Source organism: Diachasma alloeum, unplaced genomic scaffold (assembly GCF_001412515.2).
Source record: "Diachasma alloeum isolate Michigan unplaced genomic scaffold, Dall2.0 Dall_scaffold_00792, whole genome shotgun sequence".
NCBI classification, from domain to species: Eukaryota; Metazoa; Arthropoda; class Insecta; order Hymenoptera; family Braconidae; genus Diachasma; species Diachasma alloeum.
Window position 1 is genome coordinate 72,324 of NW_021680922.1, and position 24,907 is coordinate 97,230.

The 24,907-nt window shown below is 36.1% G+C and overlaps 1 protein-coding gene across 1 annotated transcript in view; it reads right to left on the bottom strand.

The window, feature by feature from the left end:
• The window catches only part of LOC107044749, a 67,844-nt gene extending 44,751 nt beyond the window's left edge, over window positions 1-23,093 (bottom strand). Inside the window, exon 1 of the mRNA XM_015266767.1 lies at window positions 22,244-23,093. Within this exon, the coding sequence (XP_015122253.1) occupies window positions 22,244-22,295 (52 nt within the window). The 5' untranslated portion in view covers window positions 22,296-23,093. The remainder of the gene's footprint in view (window positions 1-22,243) is intronic.
• Between the last annotated feature and the right edge of the window lie 1,814 nt (window positions 23,094-24,907).

The following is a 24,907-nucleotide window of genomic DNA, read 5'->3' on the forward strand; positions in this document are numbered from 1 at the left end:
TCTCGGTAAGACTGATGATTTCCTCGGTGGGAATCTTTTTAGGGGCAACAGCGAAATTGTGTCCTTTCGCCAACACAGACACTTGTGCTTCACTGAGTTCAAATTTACTCAGATTCTTCACAGTGTGAGTGAGGGTTGGGACTTTCTACTGGGGGATCAATTTCTTGAACTTACCCTTCTGACTCTCAGTTCTCATCTCAGCTGTTCGGACTGCTTGTTCGTGTGTAACATGATCGAGAGTCTCCCACAGCTGAGATTCCAATGTCTGAGCCAGAAGAAGGTGGAGATCGAGAAGTCATCTGGAGAGATCAGCCAGGTTCTTCTTAGCCGCTGTTATTGTCTCCTTGACCAATCTCAATGAAGCTTGGCGGAGGATGGCATTTGCCTGCTTCGATGGGACAGGATTCCTCAGACGGAGGAATTTCGGCCGTGACCATCAAGTGGTACCGAAATTCCTCCTTCTGAGGAATCCTGTCCCATCGAAGCAGGCAAATGCCATCCTCCGCCAAGCTTCGTTGAGATTGGTTAAGGAGCGAATAACAGTGANCTTCTGACTCTCAGTTCTCATCTCAGCTGTTCGGACTGCTTGTTCGTGTGTAACATGATCGAGAGTCTCCCACAGCTGAGATTCCAATGTCTGAGCCAGAAGAAGGTGGAGATCGAGAAGTCATCTGGAGAGATCAGCCAGGTTCTTCTTAGCCGCTGTTATTGTCTCCTTGACCAATCTCAATGAAGCTTGGCGGAGGATGGCATTTGCCTGCTTCGATGGGACAGGATTCCTCAGACGGAGGAATTTCGGCCGTGACCATCAAGTGGTACCGAAATTCCTCCTTCTGAGGAATCCTGTCCCATCGAAGCAGGCAAATGCCATCCTCCGCCAAGCTTCGTTGAGATTGGTTAAGGAGCGAATAACAGTGACTAAGAAGAACCTGGCCCATCTCTCCAGACAGCTTCTCGATCTCCACCTTCTTCTGGCACAGACGTTGGAGTCACAGCTGTAGGAGACTCTCGATCGTGTTACACACGAACAAGCATTCGGAACAGCTGAGATGAGAACTGAGAGCTAGAAGGTTAAGTTCAAGAAACTGATCCCTCAGGAGAAAGTCCCAACCCTCGCTCACACTGTGAAAAATCTGAGTAAATTTGAACTCAGTGAAGCACAAGTGTCTGTGTTGGCAAAATGACACAACTTCGCTGTTGCCCCTAAAAAGATCCCCACCGAGGAAATCATCAGTCGTACCGAGACAGCGATTTACCATCTTCCCCAGGAGACCAGCAATGAGATCCGGAGGCAGTTGTCTAACATCCTCCACAAGGCCACTCCCCCTCGTAACAATATCACCAGGGAGGAACGCCTCACACTGCGTAGTCTAAAGGAGAATAATGATCCGATTATTCTTCCGGCAGACAAAGGCAATACCACGGTGGTTATGGGTAAAGACGACTACTCCGGTAAGCTCAGTACGATGTTGGGTGACTCCAGAGTTTACGTTAAACTTAGGAAGGACCCTACTCGTACAATTGAGCGAAAAACTGCTGATCTGCTGAAGAAGGCTGGTTTCTCGGCTGACCTGACGAAATTTCTCACCCCTAAAGGATCCTTTCCTGCCAGAATCTATGGACTCCACAATTTCCATAAAGAGTCTGTTCCTCTCCGTCCCATTGTCAGCAACATTGGAGCGCCGACTTACCAGCTGGCCAAGTTTCTCACGAAACCACTCCAAAAGTTGACTGGCCTGAATGGTTCATACATTCAGAACTCACTGGATTTCGTCAACAAACTGAGAAATCTCCGGTCTTCTCCAGATGATATCCTAGTGAGTTTTGATGTAGAATCACTCTTCACTAACGTGACAATCCCAGAAACCTTGGAAATCATCAAGAAATCCAAAAGCATCTCTTCCCAATTCCTTCCTCTGATTGAGCATTGCTTGACTTCTACATACTTTCAGTTTGAAGGAGAGTACTATGAGCAGAAATCGGGAGCGGCAATGGGTTCTCCCATTTCCCCGATTATTGCAAATATATTCATGGAACACTTCGAGAACGAAGTATTGAAGTCAGCACCTCAGAAATCTACTGTGTGGTTCAGGTATATGGACGATACCTTTGTCATCTGGGCACATGGAAAGACGGCTCTTACTCAGTTTCTGGAGTTCTTGAATACTCAGCACGTGAGCATCAAGTTCACTATGGAAATTGAACAAGATAGATGTCTTCCATTCGTAGATGTCCTGGTTCGACGCAACGAGGACGGCACTCTATGCCACCAAGTATGTCGTAAGCCAACGCACACAGATAACTATCTCAATGCAGTGATGTTGAACATCTTGAGAGAGCTCTGACCAAGAATGGATATAACATCCAACAAATTCGGAAGGTCAAGCAGAAGCTACAGACCAAGCTATCATCTTCCGAAGAGGAGACTAATCCTGAGGAAAACCAGGAATGACCAAAAGTGGCCCTTTTCCCCTATCTGAGATGCCCAACAGAACACATAAGTAGAGTACTTGGCAAACATAACACCCGAACGATCTTCCAGCCTCCAAAGAAGATCGGACAGATGCTGCCGAATACAAAGCATCCAAGACCACCTCTGAGCACACCAGGAGTGTACGAGATCCCCTGCTCATGCGGGAAAGTGTACATTGGAGAAACCGGGAGGAAGATCAGTACGCGTATCAAGGATCACCATCGGTGCTCCAAATACGGTCACTTAGAACAGTCTGCCCTGGCTGAACACTGGATGGACACTGGGCATACTCTCCAGTATGACCAAGCCAGAATGTTGGCCACATCTCAAGTGTATTTCGAAAGGAAATACCGAGAGAGTTTGGAAATCCATAAAAACCCTAACAACCTCAACAGGGACAGAGGATATCAAGTGAAACCTATTTGGAAAACCGTCCTCTCGGTTTTTTAATTGACCAGCTGAACAATTAAAAACACGATTGGCTGTCCCCCCATTCCCCTTCCCCCACCACCACAAGGGATGGCATATAAGGACTACCCTAAGACATCGGAGCTCAGAATCGGAGCTCATAGCCCTGAAGATGCAGACTGCAATGCTTGCGAAACGTCGGCGCAACGCCGAATCCAAACCCGGCATCCATCCGGAAGCCATAGGTGAAAACTTTTCCCCTATAGTTCCTTTTTCACTTTGTCACCAGGGATCGGGCTGCTGTAGGTTAAAACTTGGAGCCTGGCAGATTTTGTTGGGATACTCCGGAATTTAGTTCATATTCTCCAAAGTGAGTGAGCTTACTGTCAAAGAAAACTGTATCCCATTGAGTGCTATTATTCCCGAGAAAAAATTTACACAAATGCTTATTGTGGGTTTCGTAGTAAATTTGGTAGTCACAGAATTGGGAGTGAAACCACTCTCAAACGGTAGGGATTTTTTAGTTCCCTGTCGGATTTTTTTTTGACATTAGTCCCCAATCAATTTTTTGAGTCAAACTGTTCTTTTTTGTAGGTTAATTGCTAATTTTATCATCTATGGTACCCTACAGGATCGTCGCCATGATTCTCCGGATCCATCTTACACAGTAACGACGGAAGAAGTACTGGATAAGGTGGAAAAATATTTGAAAAATCATCCAACTGATTCAATACGCAAGGCGGATACGAAATCAGAATTGAACCGAGAAACCCTACATTTGATAATTAAACATATCTTCACACTTCATCCTTATAAAATCACTTCCCACCAATTGCTTACGCCAGATGCTTTAAGGAAGCGACTTGAATTCAGCAAAGTTTTGACGCAAATGTTTTAAAATTTTGAAATCGAAGCCAATCGAATTATATTCACGGATGAAGCTCTTTTCTATCTTAATCGCCACGTGAATAAACAAAATTATCGATTTTGGGGGAGTGAAAATCCACATTCATTAGTAGCAAAACCGCTCCACCCTACTAAAATTTTGGTCAGCTCTGTCAATCAAACAAATGTGTGGAAATCTTGGAAGGGCCCTGTGATGTCCGGAGAATTTATCATGCGTCGAGGGACTATTAGGCTAAGATTATTGATTATTATCATTATTTTGGACGATGCTTTTTCTTTTCTTCACGCTCTTACCTAGGTTTATCTCAAGCTTCTACTCTAGTCGCTCTGTGGTAGACCTTAATTAGGGAGAATTTGGGTCGGGATAGTTCGATAAACTAAAAGGTTTAGAGGGTCATCATATTGACAAAAGGTTTTATAAATTACAGGAATTTTGTGATTACAGAGATTTTATGTTTACAAAGATTTCAGATGGAATGCTTCTACTGGATTGAGCTAACGCGAATTTTATAGTTTTTTTGTTTTGTTGTACTCACGATGATGATATATATTGACGTGCTTGGCTATTTCTATAGTCCGTGGATTCTTCGGAAGCCGTTGAGATTTCCCCACCAGGAACAAATGCCTCTTATGCTTACTATCGTACAATGCACACGTTCTTCCACTAATTTTCTTTATTATTAAAATGTCTTTTGAGGTTTAGGGGAAGTTATAATGAGTTCGACCCGGACCATGAAAATAATCGATTGTCCCTTGTAATGAAGGAGAACGACACTACTCTCGATACCAGGAAATTTTCCTCCAATTGATTCAAATATTCACTGTTTACTTTTATTCGACAGTGTTCATGCGTAATACCGGCCCAAGTGGATTATTACTAACGAAAACTTTTTTTTTATGAATTAATTGGTTTTTAAATTCGTGGCGTTGGACGTTTTCAGTGCCGATTGGTTGAAAAGTGGATTGAGCGAGTTCCTAATTATTTTGCGATCTGTGGCCCGGTTTAATTTGTAATGTGCTTCGTCAGGGTTTCTCTATTAAAGACTCGCGGAGTTGTCGTGATGAGTTCAATTCTTGATTTTGTGGGCCGGCTCGTTATGAAAGATCGTTTTATAATTTTTTTCAAATTGAGGCTACGGAATTCGGTTGGAATTGGGACATCACAGACCATTACAGGTGAGAGTTATCGAGAGATGTTTGAAACCAAATTTTTCCCATTTGCTAAAAAAAGAGCAAACCTCTTGAAAGATTTCTATTTTATGCAAGACGGTGCAACACCTCATCGTACTAGTGATATGTTTGCTGCATTGCACAAAGTGTACGGTGATCCCGTCATCGGCTTGGGATATCCTCGCTTCGCCCGAGCAGAGATGGAATGGCCACCATACTCACCGGACTTGAACCCGTGTGATTTCTTCTTGTGGGGTTATCTCAAAGACTTCCGTTACGAGGACAATCCTCAGACAAACGAGGCTCTGGTAAGCGCTATCCAGAAGGGTGTTTCCAATATTTCTCAAGCTAAAATTGAAGAAGTCTTCCATAGTTTTCAGAACGGCCTTGACTATTGCGCAAATTTTGATGGAGGACACTTTGAGAGTATTTACCATTAGTCATATGCCCTCGAATGTATTTGATCAATTCTTTCACCGTGTGAATTTTTATTTTAAAAAAAATGAAATGCAACTCTAACTAATTGCAAATAAATTTGCAAAGTCTATTATGTCTACAAACATGAGGATATTTCCTGTCGACCATCAATCAATAAAACTATGATAGTTTAATTTTCACCAATTCCCATTTGTCACCCTGTACAACTACTGTGTCTTGCTACGTTATTTTGCTTTTACATAAGTGCCTTTAATTTTACAAATTTAATGTAACTCCCATGCTATTGGAAATTCTCAAAACCAAAGTTATTTGAAAAATCAAAGGGGAAAAAAAGTACTTGCTGCACGCAAAAATCACTGAGACACCTATTTTTGAAAAATACGTGCACTAAATACTTTTTTTCCCTGTGATTGTTCAAATAATTTTATTTTTATGAATTTTGATTCCTCCAATTTCAAACCATTGAATGGGAGGAACACGGGCTGTTTTTCAAATTTCCTAACTTTTTTAAAATTCGAATTCTGTATATCTATTTGTTTCAAAAACCGAACAAACAGGTGCGTACTTGGCGAACTTTTTCTGAAATAGTATATCCCAGGAGTAGAAAATACACATCTCGTAATATAGGATATTACCGAATATTCTTTACTGTCTTATAAGAAGAATATTCCAGAGAGATAGAGTTGTAATGGCAGAATATATACACTGGACTATACAAAGATAAAAACACGATACATATCCTGTGGTAGAAGCCAGTGTGTGCATTTGGAAGAACGATGAAATGAAACTCGAGGACGAGAAAAAGAGAAAGAAAGTAACGCGGAAGAAGGTTGAGAATGGAACGGAGGAAGGATGTCTGAGAGCCTCAGGTGAAGAATTATCCCACTGGTATCTTTTAATTCACACAAATCCCAAACCCGTCTAGTTTTCGGCTAGTTAACTCCCCCTTCTGTTAATTCTGTTTCGGCTCACATGATCTTGTCGGCACAGACTGCTGGCGTGCATGTTGTGTGACTACGTCTCATCGTTATACATGTATACATAACGGCTTTAACCTGACCCATGTCGCGCCATGTTTCACCGTCTAACATTTATGCTTGAAACATTTCGCTATAATATACAACTATTCTTACATTTTTTTCAGCAATTCTTACATATTGATTATAGGGTTCTCGACTTCTGATATTTATTGAGGCATTCGAGAAATACCAAGTGATCGAGGTGTTAGACACAATGCAAAGTTCAAAGGAGACAGAAAAAACTATTTTCTGAAATTGGCAATATTATTTTAATTCGAAAGAATTCATTTTGTTTGCGAACTGCACGAGATTGGAGATTGGAGTATCATTGAAATGGCAGATAATTAATCCTCACTTCCATAGAAGAAGACTCGTTTGGCTTCAGTTATTTGCGAACTATTTCATAAATTGGTTACATTAATTTGAATGAGTTCTTCATCATTATAATATCTTGGAAAATGCTATCGCAAAATAGATCGTCTATTCAAAATTCCGTATACGAACAATTATGCCTGGATGAAGAATAATCTTCTTAACCGAAGATTTATCTTTCTCTGTATATAATTTTTTGTTTCGAGTTGATAGTTTAATTTTATTCCATCATTTTGATTCTACGTATAGAAAAAAAATAGTAAAATTGGCTGGACGTCAGAAAATATCATCAGTCAAGCAGAGAAGTACAAGATGATGATGGATTTGTTGCTTGAAAAAATTGTTTCGTCATCTATTAATTAATAACTTTACTTCATTTTTCCTCGATTCACAATTTTTTATTATCAAACCAATAATTTTATCACCTTTTCCCTTATTCCTTGGATTGATTTACGATACTTCCTGCTACGGTACTTCCTGTCCATTTTTCTATTCTAGAATCCCGTTTCACCCTGCTATCTCATTTTATGCCAATCACCCGTGCCTTATTGAATTGACGAACAAACTTCGTCAGTAATTTCGACTATCCTATAAAGTGGTTTTTCAATCTCATTAATAACTAATCGAGATACGCGGTAGCGTATCCGCCAAGAAAAGTTTTGACCGACTGAGCAAAACATCAGGCCGCGCGCACCGCGTATCTATACACGACAGAACTTCCCCCTCCACTACCTCTAAATGATTTACATTCGGTATAATGGAAACGGGACGACAAATCGGGAAAGTGTCGTTAGTTATATCATATAAATCGCCTATGAGCTTTTCAACGGTGCAACTATGGTATTTTTTGGATTAACAGTAAAAAAGATACGCGCATACCAACGGATAGATATTCACATTCTCGCGATTCACATTATAAAGTCGGAGAATCAAGTTGGAACGTAGGCAGAGCCAGTCCAACTGAGGCTCATATCCAACGTTGAAGTATTGCTACCGGTGCATTTGAATGTGGGTTCTGATGTTGTTATGGAGAACCACGGAAAAAGTTCTTCACGTTAAATCACTTATTAGAATGAAACGGAAAATCGACTCGGTGTTCTATTTCGTTTTCTCTCGTTGGNGATAGATATTCACATTCTCGCGATTCACATTATAAAGTCGGAGAATCAAGTTGGAACGTAGGCAGAGCCAGTCCAACTGAGGCTCATATCCAACGTTGAAGTATTGCTACCGGTGCATTTGAATGTGGGTTCTGATGTTGTTATGGAGAACCACGGAAAAAGTTCTTCACGTTAAATCACTTATTAGAATGAAACGGAAAATCGACTCGGTGTTCTATTTCGTTTTCTCTCGTTGGAAATTCGAATTTCATCCCGNTCTCGTCGAAAATTCGAATTTCATCCCGCCATATCTATATTCATATGCGGACCTCGGACATGAAGGTAGTTTATGCACTTTTTGTGAGGTTATCGGTTTATGTTTGGAAATGTGACAAAAGTGAGATGTATCGAAAATATTGTGTGATCAAGTATTAAATGTCCATGAATAGTTAAATTCGAATAGGAAATATTTATTTTTCTCCGAGTGTAACAGAAATTATTTTCATTCCGTGGAAAAAAATTCTCTAAATTACGTGACAGTGAAATGCGAACAATTTTGTGATTATTTAGGAAAAATTAGTAGGAGACGATGGGACTAAATGGACACTTTGAACCCTTTTCAAAATGATGATGATGTCTTATTGAATTGTTGATAAAATAGAATTTTTTTTTAAATTAAAGTACAGTCAGCCCCTTTGTAATAAGCTTAGACTGAGCTCAATCGAAAAATTTGTTCCTTGGTTATAAATATTGAAACAACAATTCAGACGAGTCCATTGCACCCAATGTTTCCTTAATATTATTAAAAACAAAAAAACAAAAACAGATGTGTTTAAAATAGAACAGATGTATTCAAAAATTGAATGAGGAACCAAATCAAGTCAGAAAACTATTAAGAGATGATTAAAAATGGAAATTCGGTAGAGACAATAAATCTGGAGTAGAACTGTTTATTTCCTTTCAATTGTTGATTCAAAAAATGTTCTATCTTATGAAAAATGAATGAGTTAAATTGAATTGAAAAGAACAAATTTCACCGGATGTAAAAACAGTCTTTGCTTATTTTGAACAAAATAATTAAATCTGCCTAAAAACACAAAAACAAATGTTTTTGTAAAAAAACTGGACCAAGAAAAAGTTTTGTTTGATTCCTACAGTTACGTCATAATTTCACAAAGTTACCTTCGATAAGTCCAGAAATATGAGTATTGAATTCACCTGTTTTAGCCTATCCGTTACGATAATAGCTGGAAATGGTGAGTGCTTTTTAGGTAATCCAGAAATAAACAGAAAGACAGATTTTTGCTTAACATGGATTTTTAACTTTAATCCAATAAATTTTTCCTCTGATTTTACAAGTTCTGAATTACAATGGGTATTCAATGATTCAAATTGATTGAATCATTCCATTCAAATTTTTATTTTTATTCATTATCAAATGCCTTTCAATTCTTTTTGAATTCAAATTTGATTAATAAAAAAACAAACAACACAAAAAAAAATTAATAATTAATTATGTATCTTCTCATCTCTTCTCTGAGTTTAACATCAGAATGATGAGCAAATTTAATCATTGAGGACTTGACCCTAACCTTGAATTTTACAAAATAAATTGAATTAATTGATCAATAATCAATAATTATTGGAAATATTTACTTCTGAGTTTAAAGAATTCAAAGTATTAATGAGGGTACGAATTTCCTTTCACACGAAGTAATAATTACAAAAGATTTTAATTCCTGAATGAAATGACTCATTCAAGCACAATGATTCTATTAAATAAAAATAATTGAAGTACAATCAGGAATCTCCTTGAATATAATAATGATAGCTACAACGGAAGGTCTGTTCATTTGAATTTGGGGTTAAATATATATAATATAATCGTTATCAGACATTGAACATAATTGAATTAAATCCGAATGAATCGATGCTAATGTCTCTAAGTAGTGGAAAATAAAATAATTCTTTTGATTCGGAAATCCACAAGAAAGAAACAATGGAAATAATAATGGTCAATTTAATTTAACTCACGGTAGCTGTAATTAATTTTTAGGATATATATATAATTCGATAAACTGGAAGACGGTCCACAGATAATGCTTCAGTGATGCCTCAGGTTTATCCTTAGTAAAGTTTCTAGTCAATAGCCTTTAGTCAATTGCCTCTAGTCAATAGCCTTTAGTCAATAGCCTTGGACTTTATCCTTGATGAAATACAAGATGATAGCCTTGATTCTTTGATCTTCGAAATCATGTACGGATGATGCTCCTTATAAGACAATGGTGACTTGAAGGGGGTAAGATTTTATAAAATGAAGAATCCGGAAGGAATGGAATTTGTTCCACGGATGTGTTCCAAAGAAAATTAATATTCGAATACTTGAAGGTAATCGAACCTTTTTCACGAGAAGTTTTTTTTTATGACGACATCGGAATGCCAAACTTCTTTATAAAGTAAAATCAAGATAATAAAAAAATTAATTCGCAAAAATACGGAATATGAATTTTCTCAAGTTGAAATCAAAAATTCTAAAATTTATTTGAAATATAATTTTCCAAATGTTTTTTTTTTAAACACGAGAAATCGAATAATTTATGAAACTAAATGCGGAAATTTTTGAAAAATAGTCCCGAAATTAGAACAGGAAAATGGTGAATTTACCGGAATTTTAATGGTGGAAAATTTGGAAAATATTTCTGAACTTAGAACAGGAAAATGGTAAATTTAACGGAATTTTAATGGTGGAAAATTTGGACAATATTCCCGAAATAAATACGAGAAATGAGATTTTATTTTATAAAATTTTAATGTAAGAATCTCTGAATTTGTTCCCGAAATTAAATACGGCAATTTTTAATGGATTAATGAAATTTGAATTGCGAAAAAAAATAGGAAAATATTCCCGAAATAAAATACGAGAAATTGGATTTATTTTGTAAAATTTAAATGTAAGAATTTCGGAGTTCGTTGTTTAATTAAATATGGAAAATTTCAATTAATTAACGAAATTTTTATTACGGAAAATTTGGAATTTATTCCCGAAGTAAAATACGAGAAATCGGATTTATTTTGTAAAATTTAAATGTAAGAATTTCGGAGTTCCTTTCCTAAATTAAATATTGAAAATTTCAATTAATTAACGAAATTTTAATTACGGAAAATTTGGAATTTATTCCCGAAATAAAATACGAGAAATCGAATTTATTTTGTAAAATTTAAATGTAAGAATTTCGTAGTTCGTTTCCTAAATTAAATATGGAAAATTTCAATTAATTAACGAAATTTTAATTACGGAAAATTTGGAATTTATTCCCGAAGTAAAATACGAGAAATCGGATTTATTTTGTAAAATTTAAATGTAAGAATTTCGGAGTTCCTTTCCTAAATTAAATATTGAAAATTTCAATTAATTAACGAAATTTTAATTACGGAAAATTTGGAATTTATTCCCGAAATAAAATACGAGAAATCGGATTTATTTTGTAAAATTTAAATGTAAAAATTTCAGAATTCGTTTCCGAAATTAAATATGGAAATTTTCAATTGATTAATGAATTTTTAATTGCGGAAAAATTAGAATTTACCTTTCCTTTTGTTGGATTTAGCTATCCCTTGGATTTTTTTGAATTATTCCTACTTGCTCCTTTGTTATTTAGCTATAAAAAAAAAAATTCAAATAGAATTAAAATCTAGAGAGAAAAAATTCTGATTCGCCCAGCCGGGATTCGAACCCGAGTCTCCCAGTTACGCGCCGGGCACTCTTACCGACTAAGCTACCGGGAACCACGGAAATTCTCACTCCAAATTCAACTCAGCACGCCGCCTAACCACCTTTAGGCATTAAATAAATTCAAATAGAATTAAAATTTAGAGAGAAAAAATTCCGATTCGCCCAGCCGGGATTTGAACCCGGGTCTCCCAGTTACGCGCCGGGCACTCTTACCGACTAAGCTACCGGGAACCACGGAAATTCTTACTCCAAATTCAACTCAGCGCGCCGCCTAACCACCTTTAGGCATTAAATAAATTCAAATAGAATTAAAATTTAAAGAAAAAAAATTCAGATTCGCCCAGCCGGGATTCGAACCCGGGTCTCTCAGTTACGCGCCGGGCACTCTTACCGACTAAGCTACCGGGAACCACGGAAATTCTCACTCCAAATTCAACTCAGCGCGCCGCCTAACCACCTTTAGGTTATTAAATAAATCCTATCCTTTAGATTTTGTTATAAAAAGTGGTTCTACAGCAAGGGGGTAATACCAAACAATATATATTTATTCTTTTAAACAGCTCTCGTTAATTTGATTTTCTTTACAACAACTTAATAATCGACTGACGTGGAGACGCAAACGTAAACCGCGCATCCACATATGTCTCACACATTTCCCACACTAGCAGCACCATCATTACCGCGAAAATACAAATGTAATATATTCTCAACACGCCTCTTTACATGTGTATTTTCCGGATTTCTTGAATTCTTTAATCTTTTTAGGTTTATTTGAAATTTAATAGTTCCCTGAACTTCACAAACTTCACGTTACCTAGAGCCTTCGTCAAAATGTCTGCAATATTTTCCTCAGTGTCAATTTTCACAATATCAATAATTCCTTTTTCATAATTGTCATTAACATCATGATATTGTACTTCAATATACTTAGAATGCTTTGTGAGATTTCCACTTCTTCCAATTGCTACAGCCCCAGAGTTGTCTTCATACATTTTGATACTCTTATCGATTTTAATTTTAAATACTTCATGTAGTAGTCCTCTGATAAAATTAACTTCTGACAGAGCTTCTGATAATGCTACGTATTCTGCAAATGTAGATGATTTAGTGACTGATTTTTGTTTCCTTGATTTCCAATAAACTACATTACCAAACAATCTTCTCACAAATCCTGTCGTCGATTTCCTATCAGTGGCATCACCAGCCCAGTCTGAGTCTACTAAACAATCCAAGATATCCTTTCCTTTTGATCTGATAAATGTCAACTTCAAATGTTTCGTTTTATACAGGTATTTGAGAACTCTCATGGCATATTTGTAGTGAGTTTCGTCGTAACAACTTTGAAATCTGCTCAGATAATTCACGCTAAATGCAATATCAGGCCTAGTGCCTGTACTGATGTACAACAATTCTCCTATCAGACTTCGATATTTGACTTGTTCATTTATTTCATTTGCTGGCTCAAGTTTAAGATTATTTTCCATGGGCGTCTTATATAATTTTGCATTATCAAGATTGTACTTCATCCCCAGTGATTTCATGTAACTTTCCTGACTCATTGTTAGTACATCATTTTCGAGATCATGATTTATGTTAATTCCAATATAATTACTCACTTTACCCATATCTTTCATTTTAAATCTTTTTGACAGCTTCAACTTTACTTCTTGAACTTTCGATTAATCCTTACTGCAAATCAACAAGTCATCAACAAAAATAAGAATATAAATCGGACTTACATTTTCATTATTCCAATAGAGACAATAATCATGTTTTCTTCTTGTGAATTTTAACTCTTCCATGAATTTGTTAAAGCATTCGTACCATGAACGTGGACTGTCTCTCAGACCATATAGTGATTTATTTAACTTGTAAACTTTGTCAGTACCATCTGAAAAACCTGGAGGTTGATTTACATAGACTTCTGATATTATTTTCCCATTTAAAAACGCTGTCTCAACATCCATTTGCTCAATGTTCAATTTTTCCTGACACCAATAAGATAATAGAATTTTTAAAGTTTCCATTTTGGCAACTGGTGAGTAAGTATTCTCAATAATCTCTTTTTGCTGAAATCCTCGAGCTACCAGTCTCGCTTTGTAAATGTCTTCTGACTTTCTTTTATAAATCCATTTTACATCAATTACTTTCTTACCATCAGGTTTATCTATTAGAGTCCAGGTTTCGTTTTTCTCAATACAATTCATCTCTTTTTCCATCGTTGTTTGCCACTTCCAAACTTCTTCACTATTCATCGCCTCTTCAAATGTTTCAGGTACATTTACATCGGTGCAATTTACATAAACAACATAAGATACATAATCTTTGGTATATTTTTCATTAGGCTTTCTGTCTCGAGTGGATTTTCTTATTAGTGGCTCTTCAATTTTTTTATTACTTGAACTTTCGGATGAGTAAGCAGATTCATAGTCAGTTTCACTCTTGTTATCAATCTCACAATTTTCATTCAAATTTTCATTCTGTACATTTTCTTGAGTTTTTTTAGTGTTAGTTTTGAAACCAATATAATGAACATCTTCTTCGACCACATCGACATGTCTAACTTCAATGATTCTATTATTCAACAATACACGATAACCTACGTCTGAGTAACCCAATAATACACCTACTTTTGCTTTGTCATCCCACTTAGACTTTCTCAAAACTTCAGGAGTTCTGACAAAAACTCGACTACCATATAATTTCAAGTGTTTCACATTTGGTCTCTCACCAAAGAAGATTTCATAGGGAGTTTTGCAATCAACTGTATTTGCTAATGTCCTATTTTTCAAGAATGTCGCTGCTTTAATAAATTCTGGCCAATATATCTCATTTACCTTTGCTTCTTTTGCTAGACATCTGGCTGAGTCCATTATAGTCCTGTTAAACCTCTCAGCTACCCCATTTAATTCGTGAACGTAAGGTGGGCATGGCAATATTTGAATTCCCTTCTCCCCAGTAAAATTGAAAATTCTCTGATTCATGTATTCTTTTCCATTATCACATCTCAGACTTTTTACCCTTCTGCCTGTTATGTTCTCTACAAGATTGACATAATCTACAAAGCAATCATACACGTCTGCTTTTGATTTTATACAGTAAACTTTTGCCAATTTGCTATGATCGTCAATAAACGATAAGAAATATTTCTCTCCATTATTACCTGCAACTGGGTGAGACCCATTGATATCTGTGTGAATTATTTCAATGACTTCTGATGCTCGTTTCCTATTATTGTCAAATGGAAGATTATGCATTTTTGATTCTATACATGTTGCACATTTCATGTAGTCTGATTCTAATCCTTTAGGCAGTCCAATTAATAGTTCATTTCTACTCAGAGTGTTTAAATAATTGAAATTTACATGTCCCAACTTACGGTGCCATTGTTCCTTTAAAGTCATTCTCTCGTCTTTGTCTTGTTCTACTTCACTGCTATTGACTTCTCGATTAATATTTGTTCCTTTGATATAACTGGTTATACGATAAATGTCATTCACTTTTCTAGCTATTGATATTAATTCATTAAATGGATTGTAAATTTCTGATACTTCACCATATGAAATACTAGTATTTCTAACAGTTACTTTGGCATAGCTAATCAAATTCTATTTCATTTCCTTCACATAAAATATATTGTGCAGAGTGATTGGATATTCCTTGTCTTTAACCTTGAAAATTGTATTGATTCTACCAATTTTTGATGCTCTCATGGCTCTACCATCTCCTAATTTCACCTCAACAGGTTTAATAAGATTTACTGAAATTTCAAATAATCTATCATTATTGACAATATGATCTGTGCAACCGCTATCCAAAATCCAATCAATTTCATCATTTTTACTTTTTACATCCTGTCTTATTTCTGTCTTATTTACCTCGGTTACAAAAGCATTAGAATAATTTTGATGATTGTCGGTATTTCCCTGATGACTGGATGTGTTAACTGCACCTCTGTTGCCTCGATAATGACCTCTGCTGTGGCCCATGTAGTTTCCTCGTCCTCGTGATTGATACTGTCCTCTGCTTCCTGATGAATCGTGCCCTCTACCTCTGTTTTGTGACCAATTATGACTTCGACCTCTGCCTCGACTCGTTGCTAGTCTACAATTCCTTTTAATATTCCCCGGTTTGCCACATTGGTAACAACCTTGCTGATCATAATTTGCCTGAGTTTCGAATACGTTTGAGTTGGAAAACTGTTCTTCAGTCCTTTCTGATACTTCTGTTTGACCCATTGCCTTTATTTTTATTTTATTCTTCAAGTATTCCACTGTCCTTTCTACTGCTGGTAGAACATCAATCATGTCGCCTATATGACTGTACGACATGGGTAGTGCTTTCAACATATAATTCAGGGCTTCATTCTCAGTTACTGTCGCTCCTGCAGCTTTCAGTTCATTTACTGCTTTTGAAAATGCATCGAAAAATTTGTTTACGTCAGAAAAATTGTGCAGTTTCAATCGTTCTAGATTATTCCTCTTCACAATTTGCAACGCTGTAGATTCTTTAAGATACTCTTCATCAAACATCTTTATCATTTCATAAGGGGTATTAATTCGTTTTATTCTCTCGAATTGATCATTATTCACTGCACTGAAGATATAATTTGTCGCTTCAACTTCTTTCTCTCTCCACTCTGACTCATCGTCTCCAGTTCCTTTCTCACGTTGAACCACTTTAAGACACTTCTTTAATTCCAAAAACTTCAATAATCTTGTTTTAAAGTTTTCATACCCCGTACCATCAAAAATTGGAATGACTATTCCCTCAACCTTGTAATGCGTCGCCATTTTACCGTTGTACCCCTTGCGTTCCTATACGTGTTTTCAGCGTCTCAATTTTACTAGTCCTTTTTAGTCTTTTCCTTTTATATTCTTTCCACTTTTTCAATTTCACTAGATCCAAAACCACGGACCTCTGCTACCATGTTATAAAAAGTGGTTCTACAGCAAGGGGGTAATACCAAACAATATATATTTATTCTTTTAAACAGCTCTCGTTAATTTGATTTTCTTTACAACAACTTAATAATCGACTNTTTCACTAGATCCAAAACCACGGACCTCTGCTACCATGTTATAAAAAGTGGTTCTACAGCAAGGGGGTAATACCAAACAATATATATTTATTCTTTTAAACAGTTCTCGTTAATTTGACTTTCTTTACAACAACTTAATAATCGACTGACGTGGAGACGCAAACGTAAACCGCGCATCCACATATGTCTCACACATTTCCGACACTAGCAGCACCAGCATTACCGCGAAAATACAAATGTAATATATTCTCAACAGATTTTTCCATCTATTCCTTTGATTTTTGGATTTGTTCCTTTCCGGGGCAGAATCACGACACGACTGATTGACTGATTGACTGACTGCATGGGCGATGCCCTTTTTGCGTCGTCGATTAAATACATACACGAATTTTTAATTGTATGTGGGTGGGGAATAAGGTGTGGATGAGTGCTGAGTGCACTCTTTAGAGAGAGGGGGTAGGTTGGCTGAGGAGACACGCGTTTTATTAGGGGAGAGGAAAAATTGGCGTAGCCAGCGTGGTCGCGTTCCGCGGTAAGACGGGCGCGGAGAAGAGGGAATATGTAAGATGCGTAGTCAGGTGTGAAGAGTGAGGTGAGGGGAGGGAAGCATTGGACAATGGTGGGACTGTTACGAGGTGGGCTGCCTCGCAACAGCAACCCGAAACCAAGCCGATAAGGCCCTCGGCAACGCGCTCTCATACTACCCGTGTGGTATGAATCACGTGATCATTCTCAAATTCAAAACTTTTCCATCGTCTTACCGGATGTAAGACGATCGATTTAAAGTACCCATGAAAAAACCTCCGGCAAAGTAGCGACACCTGTGGACCTCATCGCCTTTGGAATCATACGATTCCAATGGTATTTTACGCCAACGCCAAGGATGTTGGTCCTACTCCTACTGATTTTTTATTGCATGGAGAATTTTTTTAGAATACTTATTCAATTGAGAACTATTTTTCTTATAGAAACCTGATTGTTTACTATCACCATTTATTTAAAATTCCTGTCTTGGCTTCCTTTTTTATTTCTATGTATTTTTCAAAAACTTCGACTTCCCAGTAGGAATCAAGCAAAACTTTTTCTTGGCTCCGTACCGGCAGAGCCGGAAATTATTCAATTTAATTGGAAAAAATCATGAGATGTTGGAAGAGATGTGTTTTGAAGATTTGTCTTCTGACAAGTGTTTAATAAGTGCAGATAATTTTTATTTAATTTTCGAGTTTTTTTTATGAATAATTATGAGGTTTGTACCTTATTTTGTGTATGTTTGGTTTTCAGATTCTGAAGAAGCTGCAATTTAGCAGTGGAACCTAGCGATTTGACAATAAAATAGTATTGCTAAACTCTTCCAACATCCCATGATTTTTTCCAATTATTATTATCGTTTATGGAAATAAATACCATCATGAATTATTCAATTTATTAATAAAAAATTGAAGCAAAATTCAAATGTTCGGAAAATTTCACTGAGGAAATGTCAAGAATCGACTTGCAATTTACAAATTATTATAACTAAAGATTTATAACTGAGAGTGGAATTATGGAAGAAGAGAAGTATGGGTGGATTTTATTTTAGTAGCCGACAACTTTTCCGTATAAATGAAGTAATTTCTGTCATTGAATCATCACTACTACTGTAATGATTCCATAAAACTTCGCATGAACTCATGAAATGGCTTCGTAATAAATCTTCGTGGAATCTAGTAACGATTTGAAATACTTGAGGACATTGGCTGATCTAGACAGTATGGAATCTACTTCAATGGTTACCCACCCCTCCCCCGCAGCTGTAGAGCGACGGTGGTTTGGGGCCGACCGTTGGCGTTAAGTTATTTCTTCTTTTCCTCTCTCATTCGTACTCACAGCCGGCAATATGTTATAAGACGCGCGAAATTTATTTTTGGTTTGTGCGAAAATAACGCCAAGGTCGCAGTTGTCGCTGTATTCACATGAACATGACAGGGCACGACTAGTCGGAAGGATTCTGTGTGGGGAGTAGGAAAACTCAACGACATATCATCGGGAATATATTTAAGGCGATGAGGTCCACAGGTGTCGCTACTTTGCAGGAGGTTTTTTCATGGGTTATCTTTTCTACAAATGAATGATGAAAAAACATTAACCATTTAATTTCTTTCTTCAACTCTAGCAGAATTTCCGCTTTGAGAATAATTCGGAGTATTTGTCTTGATTTAGACTTATCACTATAGTCAATTTATCATCTCATGGTACTGTATCAACGTCTGACAACATAACGTGTCTTCTACTGGTATTCGAAATTCCAATAAAGCTGTGCTTCTGCGCGGTATGAAGAGTTCAGTATTGTCGATCGGAGGTAAAAGCTTGGAGGAAACTTTTATCCTCACCAGATGGCATATCGGATCGACTCACTTTTTACGGGGCTAGATTCCAAGCTTTATTAAATGGAACCTACATAAATGATTTCATATGATTTGATTTTCATTCATATGAAAGTACTTTAACCTATATCCAATAATTTTTCAGTCTCATGATAATTTTGCATTTTTGATTCTCCTATGAAGCGTGAAACAAGGAAGATCGCCGGAATACATTGATCCACCTCTTGGCACGCACGAACAAATTTAATAGAAAAACCTATCGAATTTGTTAGAAAATTCGATTGAATTTTTATTAAATTTTCTATTAGTTTTTGGCTGATTCTATTGACATGTTGAATAGAAAAAATTCAATAGAAAAAGTTAACAGAATTCGATTTTTCTATATAATTTATTCTTTTCATATATTTTTCTTAGAATTTGCTCGACTCAAATTTAACACTTTTTTTATTACATTTTTCTTTTCTTCTCATCAAGAAAATTAAACGAAAAAACTTAGATCTAATAGGAGATCCTCTTCCAAGGCTTTTGCCCTTGCTGGGTACACTGCCTGACGAATCAGTACATACTTTATTTTATACATCTATACATATATTTATTATTTTGCTTGCAATATTTCAGCCGACGCTTATTTATGGATCATGATGGATGCATACGATGCAAACTGGGAGTACGATGTACCCATTGTCGGTCGGTAAAACTACTTTTCTCATGCCAAATACTATCCTACGTGGAAACAAAAATTTGCTTCTTCAAACTATTACATTCAGGCTTTTCCGGGGAATACCAAATATGACTTCCCACTTTCTTGTCATGCTGATATTTGGGATTTTCAAAACTTTAGTAATAGAGACTTAAAATCTTGGTGTTTTTTTTACAAAAAGGTGACAAGCTGATCGTCTTGATTTTATCCTTAATTTTCTGTCTTTGAAAATATTTATATGCATCTGAAGAGAATTTTGTCTATAATAAGGACACCTTTTAGCTAACGGCAAACTATTGAATCAAGATGAAAGAACCCGGAAATTAATAACTGTAGGACTGTGGACAAAAAAAGTCCTGCCAAATCTATAAAAAATGCTGAAATCTGAATCACCTGAAACTAAAATTCACAAACATATCCATGATAGATTATGCAACCTGCCAGACTCGAGATCAACTGAACTAGGGAATTGCGTGACGAAATTGCTTTGAATATACACAGACACATTACGATTGCTGAATGCATTGAATATCAATCTCGCGCTGCGGCTTTCTCACGAGCTTCGAACCTTTCACCGTATCACGCTTAGGTATTTTAGTGGATATTTTTAGTGAGCACTTATTGTGCTGATCAACAAGTCTCTTCTCTGTTGAAAAACGATTCACGTTTAACAACACCATGATTTTGATTAATCGTCAGACACTCGAATAATTAATTAATTTTGCCTTCTAATGGCCAAACGTTTTAAGCGTTTGTTATTTTCATGTTAAACTACAAAGTGTAAATTTAATTCTTGGATTATGACGGCAGTGTGCTCTTCCTATATACATCCGTAAATAACTTATCCGTTGATAACTCTCCACGTGAAATATAAAGAGAAATGAACGATTCCAATCATAAACAGCAATGATGGTGAGAAATCAGTAAATAATAATTCTCGACTTTTGTAAGTCAACATTTTGTTGGTTAAATGAAATAGCACATTCAACAGGCATTTACTACTACTGACAGGTTCTTTCAAGGAACGTTCAATCCCTTGATCGGTATTGCAATGATAAGAGCTTCAAACCGAACGCATATTGCCGGAGAACTCGTTGAACAGATTAAGAAATCCTTAGCGCTTGCGCGAGTAATTTTCTTGCAAAACTTCACAGACTCATTTTCATGGCGAGAACATAGAAGGAATATCCCATTTTAATTTGGAACTTGAGGTGTATTTGTTGTATTATTTTTTCACATAGCATTTCAGTCACAAGAATTATTTGCGGACATTTTCTCGTTTGCCAATGATAGCAGAGCATATCTGAAAAGGGTTAAAAAAACCCTGTATGTTACCTCATCAGAACAATTCTATTGGTCGACAATATCGGAGGAGAAAATAATCAGGGAAAAATCATGGCATGATTTCAATTTTGTATCCATAAACCTTGGCCAAGATCAATAGAAATTTACATTGTTCATGTCTTTCCTTTCTAGTTACCTTTTGAAATTGATTATAAAAACTGTCTCTGCATATAATAGGAGTAGGAAGAAGTGAGACAAAATGGACGGCTTCTCATAATCAATAAATGGGGATTGGTACAGAAACCTTCAACCAATTTTGCCCCAAGTTCATGTTTTAAACTTTTAAATTCTTGCTTAATCAACAAAAATAGTGTTGTATCACAGAGAAAAATAAATTTTGGTTTCTGGAGATCTATTGCTATTTTTTAGAATTCATTCCTAATGGTTAAAAATTCCCAATACCAACTAGAATAAGTTAGTTTGACCGCGGGATTTTGAATTTTTGTCTGATTGTCTGGACTATATCACTGGAGACTTGTAACATTCCTTGATTTTAGGGAAAAACGTTGATAATAAATGGTAAGACAATGCTGCAAGATTGTATATTTGGAGGCCGCAGATCATTGTATCCTTTACGACAACGAAATGAAAGATATATACACATAAATACCTACACTTCATTTTAGGATGCCTTCTTTTTTCAATTTTACAACCACGGATCCTTAAAAATGAGTTTTCTTGGTGTAAATTTGCGTGTTGAATTTTCAAAAAAAGCTCCTCCAATTTGAATCGTCATGAATTTTCAAGTTCTTTGCGAATATTTGTGATAGATTATTCAGGCAAACCGATATCTTCTCACATTTTTCAGATACTGCTGTCAAATTCCTTTAATGTATGCGAGAAAATTAGAAGTAATTCTGAATAACTAGTCTGTTGTATTTATAAAGAATGAGGACTTTGATTAGGTAAGGTTATCACTATTCATTTTAGTTCGCACAATTTTCAGATCATGTCATAGAATCACAGTGAAATTTCAAATATTCTCCGAATAAAATTACTTAAATATTCAATTGTCCACGAGAAATATTGATGATCTATCTCTCAAAGATTACCAGTAAAAACCTGAAAGATTGAAAATTCAGCTCAATTTTGAAGGATTTTTCATTGGAAAATGCAGAGAGCAAAATTTTAACAATCTACTTTTACTATCGGATAAAATTAAAATGATATATTTACCGACAATATGGTGGTACTTGTCTATAAATTGTGCAGTGCTCTGAATTCTCATGGGTATCCAATCGGGGGTAGTATTCCAGGATCCAGGTTTAAAATATACATACTTCTTTTCTGACGTACGTAACGTCAGACATTCGTGTTATAGATTTTATCACAGTTCACATTTTCATTTCAATTCAACTTTATAACTGTAATGATTTTTTCCCTCTCTTTCATTCCACTTCACCAGCTGCACCGATTTTAATCTTTAAAAAAATTTGCAATGAATATGTCACCTGTATCCGCACTATGATGATTACACACTCGAAATTATTTCAATCTCTAAAATAATAAACTCTCAACATTATTCACGCTGGGACCTTCATTGATCGAACGGATTTTCACTTAACTCTATAAATCTCATGTATAAATAAACACCGGTTAATTTTTATTTCACCCTTATTCGGATGTCAGCAATTATTCAAACTCACATTAATTTACTCGGTAATTTTCTGGTTAATGATTCTCTTGTGAGATGATGCCAAGACTTTCGGTAATTAATTATTTTCTTTGGGATTGAAGACCAGGTGGATGAACTACCAATACGAATGATTGAACTTTTGTGGATTTATTCGATAGATTTCTCATTTTCACGACTCTAATTAATCAGTTCATAATAATCGTTGGAAAGTTTTTATGATTCAATAGTGACGAATCATCGAGCAAGTATAATCAACTGATTCGTGGTTTCATTAGAAAATTCGAGAAGGAATTAGGTCGGTTGCCACGTTTTAGTGTATCGGTTATCCAATGAAACCTTCAGCTTAATCTTCACGAAATTCACGACTCTTATGAGATAATTTGGATTGAACCGAGGGGTTCAATCCAGCGACTGCGAGAAAGCAGAAAGAGGTGGTAGCCTGAGTCGTTTAGCATTGGCATCGTCTTGTGTATGTATATTTCACAGATACGTGAACGATGGGGCCTATTTTAAAACCACTGTCCTTCCAACTGAACCTAGCAAGAGAGACAGATTGGCCAGGGGAGTGAGACACCAATGAGTTACGTACGTGCGGAGATTCATGAGACTTTTATTGAGCTGATACTGCAGCAAAAACCGCAGTTGTCCTAAGCGACCTTTAATATGGGCAGGAGATTTTCCACCCCAGCAATTGCAGGGACTTATTGTTCTAGATTGTGACTATCTTTTACGGGATTGAAAGGTTTTTTATTATTACATGATTATCCATTGGCTGAAATTATCAATGTGGAAATAAAGGTTGACCGAACGGCAGTTCTCAAGCTTGTTTGTTTCAATACATTCGTTTCGCAGATGAAAGGGAGGAATACGCATGAATAAATCGTATCTAATGTTTCTTCGGAACTATTTACTGCCAGTGAATATTCTAGCATGTTTTTGCAGTTTTCTTGTAAAATTGAAAATTTTATTTGTCAAGGCAATTGCGATACTGAATCATGTTCTCAAAATTAACCCATCATCTCATGAAATTAGAGAGTGTGGTCATATTTGTTGAACAATTTTATGGAAATATTTACTGTTACATGAAGGAAGTCGGCTTATTTGCAGGGAATTTCAAAAAAAAAATCTGCCAATACCAATACTTGATATGCATCGTTGTTTACTAATAATTACTCTCTATTAATAACTCCCACATAATATAGAAGTTATTAATTCTTGATGTCGACCAATATATTTTTGGATGGCTCAAAATATTTTTTCATATGCAAGCTACGAAAGTAGAGTCCAGCTCAAATGTTCAACTGATTCAATTCATTCAAAAGCATACATGACCTCCATCTCTGGGAAAACGTTCTACAGAGAAAATCTTAATACCACTATTCTCGATTGTGACTTGCTCCACGTAAAGTGCATAGAGAAATTAGAATGAAATTAGCGAAATTTACATGAGTATTCCCACAAAAATCTGCATGAGAAAGATATTTCCATCATCGAAGATCAACGGTTCTGGGTTCCGTGAACTTTTATTACAGAGTAACAAAGGATAACAACGAGTGCAACGGTTGAAAGAATTTATTCAACATTAAATTTCACACAAAAATTCATGGAAAAAGCTAGCCTCTTACTGGCAGCGAAACTTATTACCCCGAAAGTAGCTTTGAAGTTCCACAGAAATTGTTAAATGTAGGGAACTTTTACAGATGAATAGCACATTTCATGTGACATATGTTTCTACAGGGTGACAAATGGGAATAGGTGAAAATTAAACTATCATAGTTTTGTTGAGTAATGTAGGAAAGGAAGGACCATCATGTTTGTAGACACAGTAGACTTTGCAAATTTATTTGCAATTAGTCAGAGTTGCATTTAATTTTTTTTAATGAAAATTTACTCGGTGAAAGAATTGATCAAACACATTCGAGGGCATATGACTAATGGTAAATACTCTCGAAGGGTCATCCATCAGAATTTGCGCAATAGTCAAGGCGTTTCTGAAAACTATGGAAGACTTCTTCAGTTTTACCTTGAGAATTATTATTAGGTATATAACTTAATCTTGAGCTTTTTTTTCATAGAGTGGGTTATCTTATGTAAAATTTGAATATTTACGCGCCCGTTTCTGATTTTGAAGGGTGAACCTTACAGTTTATAATACGATATTTGTTATATCTGGAAAAGCTGCATAGCTTCACAAAAGAGTAGTA